At 36.0% G+C, this 19,621-nt stretch overlaps 1 protein-coding gene and 1 pseudogene across 1 annotated transcript in view; one reads left to right on the top strand and one right to left on the bottom strand.

The window, feature by feature from the left end:
• Positions 1 to 9,607: 9,607 nt before the first annotated feature.
• The window catches only part of ABCB7 (ATP binding cassette subfamily B member 7), a 140,884-nt gene continuing 130,870 nt past the window's right edge, over positions 9,608 to 19,621 (bottom strand). Inside the window, exon 16 of the mRNA XM_040265648.1 lies at positions 9,608 to 12,919. Within this exon, the coding sequence (XP_040121582.1) occupies positions 12,704 to 12,919 (216 nt within the window). The 3' untranslated portion in view covers positions 9,608 to 12,703. The remainder of the gene's footprint in view (positions 12,920 to 19,621) is intronic.
• LOC120882480 lies at positions 19,167 to 19,611 on the top strand (annotated as a pseudogene).

Raw genomic sequence — 19,621 nt, 5'->3', positions numbered from 1 at the left:
AGCAGATTCTAGCTCTGCTTGTTGTCAGTTGGCTAACTCTGGGCTTGTTGCTCAGTGATTCAAGATCTCAAATTCATCATAGTTCTGGAGGCTTGATGTCCAAAACCAAGGTGTTACCAGTGTCATGGTCCTTCCCAAACCTCTGGGGGAGGATTCTGTCTTGCCTCTTCCAGTTTCTGGTAGCCTCAGGCATTCCTTGGCATTCAGATGTCATCACTCTAATCTCTGCCTCTGTCATCAAATGGCTGTGCTCTCCTTTTGTCTGTCCTCACGTTTTCACATTTTTCTGCCATACTTAATGAATGAGTGATATTCACACAAACCCTATTTACCAAGGCCTGAAAACTTTTCATTGTTAACCAGGAGGAATTCATTAAAAAACTTTACACTTGTGTTAGAGCTGGTTATGTTAATCATCTTAGAACATTAACTATAATTTTAAACATTAAATTAGGATGGCCACACAAATGGATGCAGAGACCACACAAATAAGATGTATTCTGAGCTAGAGGTCAAATGATAAACTAATAGATTTCATGTGATCTTAAAATATAAAGAACAGTGTTAATACCTCTGAGACCTTATAGAGGGCATAACCACTTGAAATTATTATGAAAGCTTCACTTGATATTATTACACTTTTCATTTTTTCTCTTTTTTTAAAATGCAGATAGAAATGGCAGGACCTTCAGTTCAGTTCAGTTCAGTTCAGTTCAGTTGCTCATTTGTGCCCGACTCTTTGCGACCCCATGAATCACAGCACGCCAGGCCTCCCTGTCCATCACCAACTCCCGGAGTTCACTCAAACTCAGGTCCATTGAGTTGGTGATGCCATCCAGCCATCTCATCCTCTCTCGTCCCCTTCTCCTCCTGCCCCCAATCCCTCCCAGCATCAGGGTCTTTCCCAATGAGTCAGCTCTTCACATCAGGTGGCCAAAGTATTGGAGTTTCAGCTTCAGCATCAGTCCCTCCAACGAACACCCAGGACTGATCTCCTTTAGGATGGACTGGTTGGATCTCCTTGCAGTCCAAGGGACTCTCAAGCATCTTCTCCAACACCACAGTTCAAAAGCATCAATTCTTCGGCGCTCAGCTTTCTTCACAGTCCAACTCTCACATTCATATATGACCACTGGAAAAACCATAGCCTTGACTAGATGGACCTTTGTTGGCAAAGTAATGTCTCTGCTTTTGAATATAATATCTAGGTTGGTCATAACTTTCCTTCCAAGGAGTAAGTGTCTTTTAATTTCATGGCTGCAGTCACCATCTGCAGTGATTTTGGAGCCCAAACAAATAAAGTCTGACACTTTTTCCCCATCTATCTTCCATGAAGTGATGGAACCAGATGCTGTGATCTTAGTTTTCTGAATGTTGAGCTTTAAGCCAACTTCTTCACTCTCCTCTTTCACTTTCATCAAGAGGCTTTTTAGCTCCTCCACTTTCTGCCATAAGGGTGGTGTCATCTGCATATCTGAAGTTATTATTTCTCCTGGCAATCTTGATTCCAGCTTGTGTTTCTTCCAGTCCAGCGTTTCTCATGATGTACTCTGCATAGAAGTTAAATAAGCAGGGTGACAATATACAGCCTTGACGTACTCTTTTTCCTATTTGGAACCAGTCTGTTGTTCCATGTCCAGTTCTAACTGTTGCTTTCTCACCTGCGTATAGGTTTCTCAAGAGGCAGGTCAGATGGTCTGGTATTCCCATCTCTTTCAGAATTGTCCACAGTTTATTGTGATCCACACAGTCAAAGGCTTTGGCATAGTCAATAAAAAAGAAATAGATGTTTTTTTTTTGTGTGTGGAAATCTCTTGTTTTTTCCTTAGGGAAACCAAAATCCTGTAGTGAAATATTATTTTTGAAAAGGACACTCAGCAACAAGTCTAGAAAGCTGTTCTTTTCATTCTGAGTGCTCTTCTTACAAAAGTCTTAACACCAGAGTTTTAACAGGAAGGGGAGTCAGTTGGGAGAACAACTGGCTCAACCAAGTACTCACTTAGTTAATTCCTAATTATTCCATAGCTCAAAATTTTATTCTCAGATTATCAATGCCTAAACTTTCTTTTTCCTTTGTGTATCAGACCTTTCGTCATTTTGTCATCCCCCCCCATTATCACTGGGCTAAAGTGAGATATAAGAAAGGATAAGCAACTGATTTTAATATGTTAATAAACCTGGTGGTGGATAGGAAATTGAAATGGGACTTAATTTTTTTTATGAATTTCATGCATTTATGACAATTCCTGACCACCATGAAGTTCACTGTTCTAGTGGCAGTTATTTATTGTTGTTCAAATGAGTGATGTGTTGCATGAAAAGAAAAGTAAACACAAGGAGGGAACATATAAGGCTAGAAAACCTATGAACTAAATTAAGAGAGTCAAACATGGGAAAAATTAGAAAATTTCAGGAGTGTGGAGTATTTAGATACTGCCTTTACAGGAAAAGTTTGATGAACTCTGGACTAAACCACCTGAGATTTCGTCAAATTCTGATCATCTATATAACTATGAGACTATTAATTTTGAAAGTATTAACTATAATTACATCCTATTTTTAAACCTGCAGCATCTAATTTATGTAGTGGCTTTTCTTTATAGACAACCTGGCATATAATATTACTGGTGGGAGAAGGGTTTGTTTTTCATGTTTCATGAGTACTGTTAAAGGCAGCATCTGTAGAGGCTTCTAAAAAAATATTATCAATATTTTAAGTAGGTAAATGAACCTTTGGAAATAGCAGTTGAAGATTCCTATAATTGAGACCAGAAGAAAAACTGAGGCTACTGATTTCTTACTTCAATGCACCTCTTGAAATACAGAAGTAAAACACTAGCAACATACTACAGTGTCAGCATATGTACAAAACACATCTGTGTCATGAACCACACAACACAGGCTATAGTCAATACACTTATCCTGTATCCGTTATCAGTAACTTCCCATTTACCCCCCTACCACACTATCTCTATGCAACTATTAATCTGCTTTCTATTTTTATAGATTTGCATGTTCTAGAATGAAAGCATACAATATGTGGGAAGCATCCATAAGTAACACGGATTTGTTCTTATGACAATAAAAATATTCCATGGTTTGGATAGAAAAGATTTTATTTACCATTCATCAATTGGTGTATATTTGAGTTGTTTACATTTTTGGTTGTTACGAATGATGTTACTATGAATGCTCAATTACGAGTTTTTGTGTGAACATATATTTTCAATTCTCTTGAGTAATATATCTAGAAGTAGAACTTCTGGGTCATACAGTAACTCTGTTTATTAAGGAACTGTCAGACTGTTTTCCATAGCAGCCACACCATTTTACATTCCTACTAGCAATGTTTGAGTTTCAGTTTCTCCACATTTTTGCAACATTATTTTGATTATAGTCAGTGTGAAGTGGTATCTCTTTGTGGTTTTGTTATGCATTTCTCTAATGACTATCTTTTCATGTTTTTATTACACATTTGTATATCATTGGAAAATTTCTATCCAGCTCTTCTGCTCATTTTTAATTGGGTTATTGGATTTTTAAATTATTGAGTTGTAATTATAGTCTTTATATATTCTGGATACAGCCTCTTATCAGATATGATTTGTAAATATTATGTCCCATTCTAACAGTCTGTTTCTTCATGGCATCATTTGAAGGACGAAAGTTGAGTTGTTGAGTTGCTGATTTGATGATGTTCAATTCATCTATTTTCTCTTATATTACTTGTGCTGTTTAGGTCTCATCTAAGAAACAATTGCTTAATACAAGGTTATGAAGATTTACTATGTTTTCTTCTAAGAGTTTTAGTTTTCTTACATTTAGGTTTATGAACTACTTTTGACTTAATTTTTACATATCTGTAAAAAAGCCTCTTGATGAAAGTGAAAGTGGAGAGTGAAAAAGTTGGCTTAAAGCTCAACATTCAGAAAACCAAGATCATGGCATCCAGTCCCATTACGTCATGGGAAATAGATGGGGGAACAGTGGAAATAGTGTCAGACTTTATTTGTTTGGGCTCCAAAATCACTGCAGATGGTGATTGCAGCCATGAAATTAAAAGATGCTTACTCCTTGGAAGGAAAGTTATGACCAACCTAGATATTATATTCAAAAGCAGAGACATTACTTTGGCAACTAAGGTCCGTCTGGTCAAGGCTATGGTTTTTCCAGTAGTCATGTATGGATGTGAGAGTTGGACTGTGAAGAAGGCTGAGCGCTGAAGAATTGATGCTTTTGAACTGTGGTGTTGGAGAAAACTCTTGAGAGTCCCCTGGACTGCAAGGAGATCCAAGCAGTCCATTCTGAAGGAGATCAGCCCTGGGATTTCTTTGGAAGGAATAATGCTAAAGCTGAAACTCCAGTACTTTGGCCACCTCATGTGAAGAGTTGACTCATTGGAAAAGACTCTGATGCTGGGAGGGATTGGGGGCAGGAGGAGAAGGGGATGACCGAGGATGAGATGGCTGGATGGCATCACTGACTCGATGGACGTGAGTCTGAGTGAACTCCAGGAGTTGGTGATGGACAGGGAGGCCTGGCGTGCTGCAATTCATGGGGTTGCAAAGAGTCGGACACGACTGAGCGACTGAACTATTGTTTTGCATGTGGATATCCAGTTGTTGAAGTTTCATTTGTTGAAGAGAATGTTCAGTCTTTATTGAATCATCTTGGCACCGTTTGTCAGAAATCAGTTGGCTGTAAATATAATGGTTTATTTCTGGACTCTCAGTTCTACTCCACTGATTTGTATTTCCAGCCTTAGGTCAGTACTATATACATCTTGATTACTGTAGCTTTGGAGTAAGTTTTACAATTTGGAAGATGAGTCCTCTAGCTTTATTACCTAATTGCCCTGACTAGAACCTCCAGTGCAACAGTGAATAGAAGTGGAAAGACCAAACATTCTTGTCTCATTCCTGTTGTTAGGAGGACAGCATTCAGTCTTTCACTATAAAATATAATGTTAGCTGTTTTTCATAGATGGCCTTTATTAGGATGAAAAAGTTTCCTTGTATGTCTAGTTTATCAAGTATTTTTGTCATGAGAGGGTATTGGATTTTGTTAAATGCTTTTTCTGCATCTAATGAGATGATCATATGGTTTTTGCTCTTTATTATGATGGTGTATTACATTGATTTGTGGAAGTTTTATTAATCTTGTATGCTTAGGGTAACCCCCACTTGGCTATGCTGTACAGTTGTTGGATTGTTTACCAGTATTTTTTGAGGATTTTAGTATCTTTACACATAAGGGAAATTGTTCTCTAGTTTTGTGATGTTTTTTATTTCAGTATCAGGATGATACAAGTCTCAAAAGAATTCCCTCCTCTAATTTTTTTTTGGGGGGGTGGATTTTGTGAGGTATTGGTATTAATCTTTTCTTAACTCTCTGGCAGAATTCAGTGATGAAGCAATCTGGGCCTAGGCTTTTTGATTAGTTTTGGATTAGTAATTTAATCTCTTTACTGCTTATAAATCTATTCAGCTTGTCTATTTCTTCTTCAGTCAGTTTAAGAATTTGCCCATTTCCTCTGTTATCTACTTTGCTGTCATACAATTTTCATAGTCTTTTACAGTCTTTTTATTTCTGTAAGATCAGTAGTGATATCTGCTCTTTCATTTTTTTTACTATTATGAATCTTCAGTATTTCTTACTGGTCAGTCTAGTTAAAAGAGTTAACAATTGTGTTGATCTTTCCAAAGAACAAGCTTGTGATTTTGTTAATTTTCCCTATTAATTTTATATTATTTCTTTTCTTCTCCCTTAAGGTTCAGTTTAGTCTTTTTCTAGTTTAAGGCAGTTTATTGATTTGAGATGTTCCTTTTTTAAAATATAGATATTTACAGCTATAAACTGATCTCTAACAAAAATTTTAGCTGCATCCCATGTTTTTGTTGTGTTTTCATTTTCATTCATCTCCAAGTATTTTCTAATTTCCCTTGTAATTTTTTGACCCGTATTTAAAGTGTCTGATTGCCTTCTGAAGTCCCCAAGTTTTTTCCCTTTATTACTGATTTCTAATATATAGTGGTCAGGGAACACTTTATATGATTTCAATCTTTTAAAACTTATTGAAGCTTGATTTATGGCACAGCATATGGTCTATGAAGACTGTTCCATGTACACTTCAGCAAATTGCATTTTTCATTTTTATTTCCTTTTTGATCTTCTCTCTAGTTGTTCTATCCATTATTAAGTAGGGTCTTGAAATCTTCCACTATAATTGTTGAATTGTCTGTTTCTCCTTCTAAGTCTGTCAAGCTTTTGTTTCATCTATTTTGACAGATTCTTAGGTGCATAATGTTTAAAATTGTTATATCTTCCTGACAGATTGAATCTTTAATCATTGAGAAATATCCTTTTTTTTTTTTTACCTTTTATTTTTACCTTTCAGTTCAGTTCAGTCGCTCAGTCATGTCTGACTCTTTGCGACCCCATGGACTGCAGCACACCAGGTTTCCCTGTCCATCATCAACTCCCAGAGTCTACTCAAACTCATGTTCATCGTGTCAGTGATGCTATCCAACCATCTCATCCCGTTGTCCCCATCTCCTCCCACCTTCAATCTTTCCCAGCACCAGGGTCTTTTCCAATGAGTTGCTTCTTCGCATCAGGTGGCCAAAGTATTTTATCTTTAATAACATTTATTTAAGGTTTATTCCATCTGATATTAGTATAGACACTAAAAAAAGTTTATGGTTGGTGCTTGCATGGTATATATATATTTTTCCATCTTTTTATTTTTGGCCTGTTTGTATCTTTATGGAGTATTTCTCCTATAGACAGTATATTTGAACAAATTGGACTTATGAATGTGCTCTTGGAATGGAACTTGTTCATATGTAGGAGACATACTGCATTGAGCTTCTCTAGTAAATTTCGTATTTATTGTACTTCTCAACTTCATAATTTCTAGTTGTTTTTTTTTCCCTGTTTCTTTATTGACAAATCTTTGCTACATCTACCATCTGGGTCCTTTCTAAGGCAATGTTTATTGCCTGCTCCCTGCCCCCTCCTCCCTTGTGCAAATGGGTGACTTTCTTGTTTTCTTTGCATAAAACTGGACATTTTATATAGTATCTTGTAATATCTGTGGATAATGCTCCACCTCCTCTGGGGACTGTTATCTGCTTGGTTATTTTCCCTGCAGTGTGCAGTCTGATATTATCTTTCTCTTTTAGTCTAGGCACCCAAGGGTTGCCCCTGGGTTGGCATAAAGCAATTAGTGGTCAGTAAGATTTTTACCCTTTACCATTGGATGTGCGTGTGCTTGGAGGGTGCTACCATAGTATAGCATACTTTTGACCTATGTTCAGCCAGGGACTAGTACTTGAAGGTTCCTTTTCTGTTCTGAGTGGTCACAGTCTTGGACATACAGATTGCCAGGAATGTGTGCGGTTTTATTTTTAAGCCTGCATTCCTAGGAGTCATATCTGGGTGAGAGCAACTTTTTGCTCAGTCAGCATTTTGTTTAGTTTCATGTGCCAGTCAAACTTCTCCCATGTGTTGATGGTATGCATGTATTGCAAAATACTTTTAAGTCTGTCCCATGTTCCATTCTGACTATCCTGAGTGAGTGCAGCCCAGCACATGCACTCAAGACTTTTCAATTCTGAGTTGCCTGTGTTCCCAGGAGGCACTTCTGGGTTCCCTCTGGTTTAACTTCTGGCTGCTCTACTGATTTGCTTGCACCAGCTCCTCCTAGTAGCTCTCCACTAAGATCTCCATTGTTTTTGACAATGCCCTTAGGGATAGAGTTCTCCATGCTTTGTTTCAATGAAGTCAATACCCTCAGGTAGACCTGTGGAACTTTTTGTATTCATTGAATGCCTTCACCTTTGGAAAGAACCTCTGCATCAATGAACAAGAGCTGGGGGCAGAGGGCCGAGTGAAACCACTAGTCTATGAAAAGGCACCAGGACATGGTGTCAGTCCATGGTACCCGTGGTTTTTCGCTCCTTGAGTGAAACCTCTGAGTTAGCTGAGGTGGAAAAAATCAGGGTTCCAGTATTCTCAATCTGTGCATGGAGTGCTTCTACCCTATGAGGGGGGGTTGGGTGGTAAAAAGGATCTCCAGTCCTCTTGCTTGTGCTTGCCTGGAATACATTTTTTGCAACACAGGGTTGGAGAGATGAGAAATGCAGGCAGTTACCTTGCAGGGTGAAACTGTAGCCCTACAGTAGGAGTTGGGGAAAGAGGAGCCCTATCTTTCCCTAACATCTTCACCACACTTGAAAAGAACAGAGCACTGAAGGAAGAGCTTCTGTAACAAAGACCTGGTGAAGTGGAGAGTATGTGGGTAATTCCTCAAATGCCAGACTCTTGATGTTCTTACTGAGACCTAATAGGTTTCTCAAATGAATGTTTCTCCATTAGCTTTATGCCCTTTGGATAATTCCTAGATACTTCAAATGATTTTTTAAAAAAATAAATTTTTACCAGTTAAGCTATTGTTTTGTTGAAGAGGGTCTACAGAGCCCCTTACTTTACCATGCTGGATGTCTCAACCTCAATGTATTTTTGAATATAACTTCTGGGTGGAAATGTGGTTCAGCAAAAAGCATTGAAGGTTGATGCTTTTGAATTGTGGTGCTGGAAAAGACTATTGAGAATACCTTGGATTGCAAGGAGATCAAACCAATCAATCCTAAAGGGAATCAACCCTGAATATTCATTGGAAAGACTGATGCTGAAGCTGAAGTTCCAATACTTTGGCTACCTGATGAGAAGAGCTGACTCATTAGAAAAAGTCTTGATGCTGGGAAAGATTGAAGGCAGTAGGAGAAGGGGACAACAGAGGATGAGACGGTTGGATGGTATCACTGACTTTGAGCAAACTCCGGGAGATGATGAAGGACAGGGAAACCTGGTGTGTGCAGTCCATGGGGTCACAAATAGTCGCACACAACTGAGCAACTGAACAACAACAACAAAGAAATGGACTGGATGTCAGGACCCAGAATTTTCATCAACTTGACTAATTGTTAAGTTCAGTGACTTCTCCTGAAATAGTTTCCTCATTTTAAGAATGAAGAAATTTTATTAAAGGACCTCTAAATTCCTTCCAGCTCTAAAATCCAATGATACTATAAAACAGAAAGTCATCAGTGAAAAACATTCTAGTGTAGCTGTATGAGAACAGGAAATATGCAAACAATCCATTGCCTTTGTTTTAAACCAAAAATGTTCCAACCTATTTCTAATTAAAGCTAGTACATTTCCAATTCTACCTAGCTAATCAAAATACTAAATTTAATGCACAGTTTTCAGTTAAGGCATTTTTCTACCCTAAAGGTTTCCTTCTTAGTCATTAGAACTGAGAAACTGGGGGCAATAGCAAGTTGCCTTTCAGACTGGTCATTAAAAGTATGACAGCTTAATGCTAAGTGAAAGCACTATAATTTGCTACCATTTTGCCCATATTATGAGCACTGGAAACAATTACTTTCTCTTTGAGACAATTTCAAGTTTTCACTTTTTGCATAAGGCTGTAAGGCCATACTCCCAGAGTGTCTATTAAATCTGTACTTATTTGGAGTGTGTGAAGAGCAAAATATTAATTCTTCCTATGCATTGCAGAAGAGTTGCATCAATGGGACACCCATTTTGAGCCACAAAGACATAGTTTATTTAGTACTAATTACCTGCACAGATTGTTAAAACAATAAATCTGTGGTAAATAAGCTTCTGCATTATTTTATCTTAACCAATTTTAACCAGCTGATTTGACTTCATACTGTCATTTATTATACAGTTTACATTCAAAATCTATATACTCAAAGCAGGAGAGAAGGGACCTTTCTATAAGAAAGTTGCCTTTGTAAACATATTTAAATGCTTTCAACTATAAATACACAGCAGAATATCCTATGATGAAGTTACAAGGTAAGAGAATTATGAGTATCTACTGGTCAAAGTTGCATTTCCTGAGACATCCAGCAATAAAGAAGGATAGGAGCAAGATGGCAGTGTGTGCAAAGTGATCCAGAAATAAGGAATCATATTAATTTTAAATACCTTGCCTTTAAAAGCAAAACATATTTTTAAACTAACCATCTTCACAAACTGAGCTTTGTCAGCATCTAAGGGAAAAGGCAAAATATTTAACTAAAGGTATAGAAAAGGTTCAAATCCCTGCAGAGGAAAAGTAAATGCATATTTTGAGTTTATCCAAATGCTAAGGCCTCTTTCTGATTCTCACAAGTGACCATCAGACTTGAGCTGTTCAAAAATTTCAAAGGAGCCCATCTCCTCACCAAAATATTTCTATGTTAAAACCTTTAGGAAGGCATCTGGCCCAGTTTTTATGATCCCGAATTACCTTGGTTTCAATGTAATCTTTGTAAACTGGGATTCCCTTAGGAAGAAAGTAAAATTTTCAATCTTAAAAATAAAGGGATATTAAGAAACAAAACCCTATCTCCCGCTCCATTTTCAAAGCCCATATGCCAAAATTGTAGCTTATTCATCCCAAGACATTAAAAAAATATATTATTTTGTGAAGTTAACTTAGAAATTCTTACTTTTGTGTGGAATATTTTAATGTAAAATTAGCACATTATGATAAATGTCCCTTTCTTGGAACTTCCTCTGAGTGAATCATCCTAGGAAACTTTTCTTTCATTTTAATTTGCCTATTATGTCAGTGTATAGAACCACCTTAACAAGATGGAGTTAAGAGAAAAAAGTTTGACTTAGTTGTAGCCCCTATAGTAACTGTGTTCAGGTAATTTAAGTTTTTATTAGCTGAAAATACTGGTTAATGACCACAGTGACCCAATGGTCTAGAGACCACCTCCAATCATATGAAAGTACTTTCAAATTTCTTAGTGGGGAAATTATCCCCACCCTAAAAACATTCCTGTCCTTCTTTGACTATATGTTTCCCATATCACAGAATGACTTACTTTGAATACCACTATTCACATTCAAAATGAATATTACTAATGATTATTTCAATTTTACCTGCTTGATTATGCAACAAAGTTAAATATTTTCTATCAGCAACATTAAAAATGTACAGAAGGAATTAACAGAAGCAGAATTTCTATCTAGACTAACCATTATTTCTAGTAATGCAGCTGGGTTATTCAAAGGACATGTTTTTTTTGGTTGTTTTTCCTCAGAAAAGCAATCATATCTGTGGTTTTAGAGTAAGAAATGTCCCAAACCTCCCCTCATATTGCAGCTGATTAAGCATCTCAGTGTTAATTTCAACTCCAAAAGCAAGATCCTACCACTTGCTCTGGTATCAAAGACTAACCATAAAATACTAGCTTCAAGCTACTTATCTAATCACCTTTATATAACAAAACTGGAGACTAGACTTAGATAAGCTTAGATATCTACCTACTAATGATAACAATATAAATTGGAAAAAAATTAGTCTCTTCCATACCAAATTATCATTTAAAACACAATAAAACCACAGACCAATAAAATAAATATTTTAACACCTTTTCTGAGAAACAAAGCCTCATTATATACAGTTATGCGGCTGTTCATGAGATACACAAGTTTTTCAAGCTGAATGATTACTACCAAACAAATTAAAGCAAATTCAAGTTGGAAAAGGAAAGGAACTTTCTAAGTGAATACATACCAACATTTTATTAATTATTTCTAGCCAGTAAAACTTAATTATCTTGCTTGGGTTCCTCCTTGTTATTTCAAGCTTAAACTCATTAAACTACTGAAAAAGGAAGGGAAGATCTGGTAATAAAGTAATTCTGAAGTATCAACACAGATTAGAAGCTTGATCATCTAAATATTTTTGTAATCGTCTATTTGTCTAACAGTTATTAATAATTGTTAAATAGATTTTGCTTTATACATGTGTGTGTGAGCACACATCCCATTCAGTTGTTTCTTTGTATAACTTCAGATAGCAAAAGCAGTGCATTTAAGATGGAAACAGAAAACCCAATTAACATCCTAAGCTTTTTAGATCACTCCCAGTATAGTAAGTCTCAAATTATATCAAGGATTGTGAGTCTTTAAAGACAAATTATGAATTTTTGTCCAAAACAAAAGCTACATCTCATTTGGTGGAAAAATAAAATTCCCAGCACTACATGACAGTTACAATGCTGGTTAATGATGAACATTCTATATACCAACATGAGAATCAAGGTTTTTCCTCTTAAAGATATATGGTGGCAAATATTTCTAAAAAGTTAAGCATTGTTATCTATCATTCAAGTATTTCAATGGAGAAAGAAAATCTACATTTTTTAAAAAAGAAATAGATACTTTTCATCTAAATTGTCAGCATAAAGGAGGTTTGAAAAACTACAAAAATTTAGGAAGCCAATCTGATTTATCTGGTTATGGATATCAAATGACTGTCAGGCCTCAAAATGGAAATGGGGTAAAGTCAAGTAGTAACAACAATTATGCTTTGACCACAACTAAGGCAGTAACAAGAAAAAAATTAGGAGATAAACAGATGTCACATCAAATAGACTGTGAAAGATATAAAACTCAATTCCCTTTTCAAATAAATCTTATCTAAAAGAAGGACTATAGAAAATGGGAATGTCTGATTTTTTTTTTTTAATAAAACAATTCTGCTTCAGTGCAAATGTGTAGTCATGGTAAAAAGAGGAAGGAAGGAAGGAAAGAAAGGAGAAAGGGAGGGAGTCAGTAAGTAAGGGAAGGACGAAAGAAGAAAGGAAGAAAAGAAAATGTTTCATGTGATTTAGCACGAACAGTTTCCACAGCCTTTGACACTGTTGACAATTTCTTCTTGTAGTCTCTTCCTTTCTTCCTCTTTGGACACATTTTCTTTCTTTGCATCCCATTTGGGGTTATCATGGTTCTGCACACGGCTGCTCTGTGTATGCCACATTTCTGAATAGATACTGCTAGGGTTAGCAAGCAAATCATGGTGGGTACCACGTTCAGCTACCTTACCCTAATAAGCAAAAATAAGAGAAACATAGACAAAGTCATATAACTAGCATAATAATTGAAAACACATAATACTTTCCAAGTAAGAATTTTGAAAGACTGTATTCATTAAAGTACTTGTCCCAATTTTTTAATTACAGTATGTATATGTGGGAAAAATCAAGGCAGGAATGCCTTTATTACTGTTGAGCTACCAGTATGATAAAAAACCAAAAACCTATTAAATTCTATATAACATAAAGTATTCTGCTTAAAGAAAATAAAGTCTGAATGTTTTATTTTTCATTTTGAAGAGCAGAAAAGGAAGGTGAAGATTTTCTAAAGGTGGTATTTTCTGTAATCAGTAAATAAAATTTAAATCAAAAGCACTGTTATACAGAAATTTAAAGGATATAAAAATAATATGCCAAAACCCTATGTGTACTTTGAAATAAACAAGATTTCTCCATGATGTTTATTTTTTCCAGTAGCTATTTTTCTTAACAATAGCTATTAAACTTAACATTGCATAGATTTGGTATTGATGTCAAACTCTTATATCTACAATTAATTTGGCTCTTGAAAGCTACTGTTAAACATACTGGAAGACAAAAGTAATTTTGTCACGTTCAGTGGTGCTCCTGGTGATAACGACCTTTAAAAATATAACCTTAAGCTAAATAACTGAAATTTGTATGTGCCCACTTCTGAGTGGTTAATTTAAGCATCTCCTTGATTTCTGGCTGGAGAGTCTAAGAATTATTTTGCTCTGCTATTTGAATTCCTCTGTATCCTGCATGTAGTCCTCAACCCCAAGGTGTGTAGACAACTTCACTGGCATAAAAGTCCCCATGGTTACATATTTTATACTTTTTTATTTACCACTGTAAAAAAACAAAATAAAATTCTCAATGCACAGATACAGAAAACAAATTTATGGTTACTGAAGGGGACATGGAGGGGAAAAGGACAGTAGTACGGAGTTAATAGATACAAATTACTATATATAAAATAGATAAGCAAAAAGGATTTACTTAATAGCACAGGGACTTCCCTAGTGGCTCAGACAGTAAAGAATCCGCCAGTAGTGCACGAGACCCAGGTTCACTCCCTGGGTTGAGAAGATCCCCTGGAGAATGGAATGGCTACCCATTCCAGTATTCTTGCCTGGAGAATTCCATGGACAGAGGAGCCTGGCAGGCTACATTCCATGGGGTTGCAAAGAGTCAGACATGATTGAGCGACTAACACTTTCCTTTCACTCATAGGGAATTGTACTCAATATCTTATACTAACTTACAATGGAATATAATCTGGAAAAAAAAACCTGAATCACTAATACAACATTGTACATCAATTATACATCAATTAAAAAAATCTTCTATGAAAGCTTCATCAAAAAGTATTAGAAAGAATGGGAACTATTTTTGCAGAAAACTAATGAAATAAATTATAAAAATTTATCCTGTAGTAAAATTGTGTAGTTTAAATTATTTTTACTTGTATTAAAGCATAAATGTACATAGTTTAAAAATAATTACAAAGCTGATAAAAAGTACATTCTTTTGTGTCCTCTTTCTCTACACTTGAATACCTCCTTCTTATCCCCCAATTTGTAGCTATTTATTCTTGCATTTACACACACAGATACATATTAATGAGATCCAGCACTTTCAACTATTCCACTTTCCCATGCCTCAAATTCATTCTAATAATATTGGTTATATCGTGTTATTTAATATACAATGTTTGCTTTATCATAACTATGTAAGTATTACCTGTTGTCAGGTACTAGCACTTTATATATATTTTCTAATTTCTTATTCTTCCTGGACTTAGTAATTGCCTTACTTTTTTCATTTGCTTAGTTTTCTATGTCACTAATTCACTCTAAACGTTAAGTTTGTCTGAACAGTGTTTTTCTCATTATCAACTATGTTATGTAATTTATTATTTAGCACCCCCCACTGGAAGATATTTCCCTCACAGCTTTTAAGCTGTTTTCCTTATCCTCAATTCTGAAATTTTATGATAATTTGTGTATTCTTTTTCCTCCCTCTGTTTATTGTGGTGGGTACTTGCTAGACCCTTTAAATCTTAAAACTCATGCTCTGAAGTTCTGGACATTTGGGGGATATTAGTCTTTGGTTATATCCTTCCTCTTCTGACTCCCTTTTTCTAGAACCACCGTTAGTCAAATGTTGGACCTCTTAGACTAATTTTCTTGTTTTCAAATCTTTCCTCTATTTTCTTTTTGTTTTACTCTTTAGAGATTTCCTTGACTTTATTTCAGCAATGACAGTTTTGATTTCCAAAATCTCTTGTTCTCCAATTGTTTCTTATTTATTTACCACCCCATTTCAAATTTGAAATGATGCAAGAATCGTAAAAATAAACACCTATATATGCTTCTCTTGGGTTAGCGACTGTTAATTTTTCCACATTTGCTTTCTCTCACTTGACCCTATCTCTAAATTTATACTACTTTTTGCTAAATTACTTAAGAATGAATTGTGGACATCATAAACATTTCATCCCAAAGTATTTCATTAGCATGTATCTCCTGAAAGGGTTTCCCAGGTGGCACTAGTGGTAAAGAATCTGCCTGCCAATGCAGGAAATGAAAGGTTTGATCCTTGGGTTGGGAAGATCCCCTGAAGAAGGAAATGGCAACCTGCTCCAGTATTCTTGCCTGGAAAATTCCATGGACAGAGAAGCCTGGCGGGCTGCAGTCCATGGGGTCGCAAAGAGTTGGACACGACTGAGCATGTACACACACATACGTGAAAACAAGGACATTCTCCTATATGACTGGAATATAACTATATCACACCGAAGAAATTAATCTAATTTATAGTCCATATTCAGATTTTACCAATGATCCCAATAATATTCTTTATATATATATATATTTCCATCCAGGACCCAATCAGGATCAACATGTTGAATTTGTAAGTTTTCTAGTCTGTGTGAGTGACAATAACATTTCTAAAATATCCAGGCTTATTTTCTAAAGAACGCACTTCAAGTTGTATTTCTCTAGTTTTTCCTGATTCTTAGATCTAGGCTAAACATTTTTGCTGAAATACAATATAGGTGATGATATGTCCTCAGTGTATCATATTACGAGATATATGATGTCAGTTTCCTCCATAATTAATGATATTAAGTTTGACCATTTGTTTAAGGCAGTGTCTACCAGATTTCCCTATTTTAAAGGTATTTTTTTCTTTGTAACAGAAAAGTAATCTATGGGTTAAGTGACTATTCTATTCCCCAATAGTTTTTCACCATATGGTTTTAGCAAACGATGATATTTATCTAAATCTTTTAATACAACAGTGGCTGTAAAATGATTTTCTAAATGTATCATTCCTTATATGTGTGTTAACATTCTTTTTTTTTTAAACTGAGTTACAATTACGATACAATATTGGGTGAGATGGAGGGACATAAAGGAGAGGATATATATATACATATAGCTAATTCACTTCGTTGTACAACTTTGTAAAGCAACTACACCCCAATTAAAACAAAAGAAAGCATACAATATGTTTCAGATGTATAACACAGTGATTGTTTTTATATATTATGAAATGATCACCTAAGTTCAGTTACCATCTGTCACCATACAGAGTTATTATTGACTATATTCCTTATGTGTAAATTACATCCCCGCGACTTAGTTTGTACCTCTTAATACCCTTCACCTATTACATCTATCTCCCCACTCTCTCCCCTCTGGCAATCACTAGTGTGTTCTCTGTATCTATGGGTCTGTTTCTGTTGTTTGTTCATTTGCTCAGTTTTTTTTTTAGACTCCACATATGAGTAAAATCATATGGCATATATTTTTCTCTGATGTATTTTCATTTGGCTTGGCATAATACACTCCAGGTCCATTAATGTTGCTGTAAGTGGCAAGATTTCATTTTTAAAGAAGAGCTTTCCCTAAGCATTACTATAGAATTATAGGTTTTCTTTTTATTCAGTGTGTTGTAATTCACAAGTATCATTTTTTTAATGTTCAAATTATCCCACATTTGGCCAGTGGGAATCCACTCAAAATGCTCCTTGATTCTTTTTGTTGAGGAATAGTATTTTGTGTAAGATCTAGGTGCTAGTTATACTCATTACTTCTGGGATTTCATTGCTTCTAGACCTTTTCCCTGAACAGAATTAGGAATTTTTTTTATCATAAACTAATATTGATAATTCTGTTCCAATATAACATCACAAGGTTCTTCCTCCCATTCTATTCCATATCTTTATCTTTCTTCTCCCAAATAAGACCTTTATTTCTCAACAACATCAATATATTAACTCATATGCTCAGTCTTACAATATACAGAAAATAGTTTCAAAATAGCTACTCCCATACTACCAACAACAAACTTACTAAGTTCAAATCTGAGTTATCTTTATCCTTATATTCTACTAAGGCTAAAAAATAAGAGTAATGTGTCCAAAAGTTATTATTTGGGTTAGTTCTGCATGCTATTTTTCTTCTGCATGGTTATGTTATCAATTCTTTATGCAGATAGTTTTACTTCTTTCCGTTTGCTTTAAATTCATATATTTTTTAAAATTCAGTTTTTTTCACTGTCCTCTTTCACCCTCATCAAGAGGCTCTTTAGTCCCTCTTCACTTTTTGTCATTAGAGTGGTATCATATGCATATCTGAGGGTGTTGATATATTCCAGCTTGTGATTTATCCAGCCTGTCATTTCTCCTAATGTACTCTGCACATAAGTTAAATAAACAGGGTAACAATATACAGCCTGTCATACTCCTTTCCCAATTTTGAACCAGTCAGTTGTCCCATGTCTTGTATGCTTCTTGACCCACATACAGGTTTCTCAGGAGACAGGTAAGGTGGTCTGGTATTCCTATCACTTTAAGAATTTTCCAGTTTGCTGTGATCCACATAGTCAAAGACTTTAGTGTAGTCAATGAAGCAGAGGTCGATGTTTTTCTATAACTCCCTTGCTTTCTGCATGATTCAGTGAATGTTGGCAATTTGATCTCTGGTTCCTCTGCCTTTTCTAAATGAAGCTTGTACATCTGGAAGTTCTCGGTTCACATACTGCTGAGACCTAGCTTGAAAGATGTTCAGTATAACCTTACTAGCACATGAAATGAGCTCAACTGTACAGTAGTTTAACAGTCTTTGGCACTGGAATGAAAACTTAACATTTTCCAGTCCTATGGCTTATACTTGTTAAGGTACTTTTAATGTTTTATAAGAAAAGGCTCTATGCACATGACGGCATACAATTGAAAAGTTTAGTAAAAAGCACAAGAGCAGATTTTATTTCAGATACTTAAACATCAATGAGATAATAAAGTATATTTATAAAACTTCCCATTTGAGACATTCTGGACAATCATACTGCAAAAAATCAGTTTACTCTTTAGTGAATATTAGCATTTTTGAGCAAGTGGTAACATGAAAAAGAAACAATATACATATCATGGAAGTAAACATCCTATAAGAAATTTTAGTGATGCAAAAAATTTTCTCTCAGTACAGAATGTAGAGGAGAATGCTTCTGCTCTCAACTCCCAGTACTTATGCTTTCAAAGTGATAAAGAAGTGAAGGTTTACTTGTTAGACAGTAAAAATAAACATAGAGAACATCATTAGAAATAATCAAGTACAAAGGTGGGTGGAGATAAAATATCCCTACAGAGAGGAAAAAAGTAAAACTATTAAAATTTTCAAATCTACTAATTGCAATAGTGGCACTCTCATCTGTTCAGAATATTTAGAGAGTACACTGTTATAGTAATTCCCTCAGAGAAATAAAGTAGGCTGTCATTTTTCTTACTTTCCTCATGAGGAAAAATACAAAATAAAAATGGCCGTGTTTGAAAATGACCACTTTATTTTATGGTAATTTTCTTTTAAACATCAAGGGTGTGTGCAGGTATTAGGAAAATGAAAATATGAAATACACTGAAGACATTAAGCAAATATTCTGTACAGAGCAAAAATGAATGCAGAAAAATTGTTTTAAATACAAAACCTTTAAAACTGTTTCTAACATATTAGGATTTAATGCTTTCCTCATCTAACTTTGCTTTTAAAATTTTAATAAAGTGTTAATTAAGCTCCTCATCCCTCTTTCTCCTCCTCCTTCCACCCCCTTTGCAGCCCCCCTCTTCCTCCCTGCACCCGCTGAAGAGCTCTGGCAATAAGAGTGGTGGCGGTGGTGGCAGCAGCGCCCGCAGCTCCAGCTCAGGTCCATCTCACTCTGCGGCAGCCATTAGACCCCTGCACCCCAGCTCGATGGGCTGGGAGCCACTAGCTCTACTAGGCCACAGTGACACTGCCCTCCCTTGGTGCTCCTCCCAGAGGAGCTGAGTTTGCCCCCGGCATGCCTGCCTGCCCAGTGCTGCCCCAGCCCTCTCAGCCTGTGTGAGGCAGCCTGTGCCCGGCCCCACTGCCATGGGCTGTCTTGAAAACAGAAAGACTGAGAACCAGCACAACGAGGAGAAGGAGCAGCGTGAGGCCAACAAGATCAAGAAGCAGCTGCAGAAGGACAAGCAGGTCTACCAGACTATGCACCACCATCTGCTGCTGCTGGTGAATCTGGTAAAAGCACCACTGTGAAGCAAATGAGGATCCTGCATGTTAATGGGTTTAATGGAGAGGGCAGCTAAGAGGACCTGCAGGCTGCAAGGAGCAACAGGGATGGACTATATAACCCATAGATGATGGCTT

This window comes from Oryx dammah, unplaced genomic scaffold, assembly GCF_014754425.2.
Source record: "Oryx dammah isolate SB20612 unplaced genomic scaffold, SCBI_Odam_1.1 HiC_scaffold_23, whole genome shotgun sequence".
NCBI classification, from domain to species: domain Eukaryota; kingdom Metazoa; phylum Chordata; class Mammalia; order Artiodactyla; family Bovidae; genus Oryx; species Oryx dammah.
Note: the sequence above shows the minus strand (reverse complement) of the source record. Positions and strands in the feature narration are given on the sequence as shown.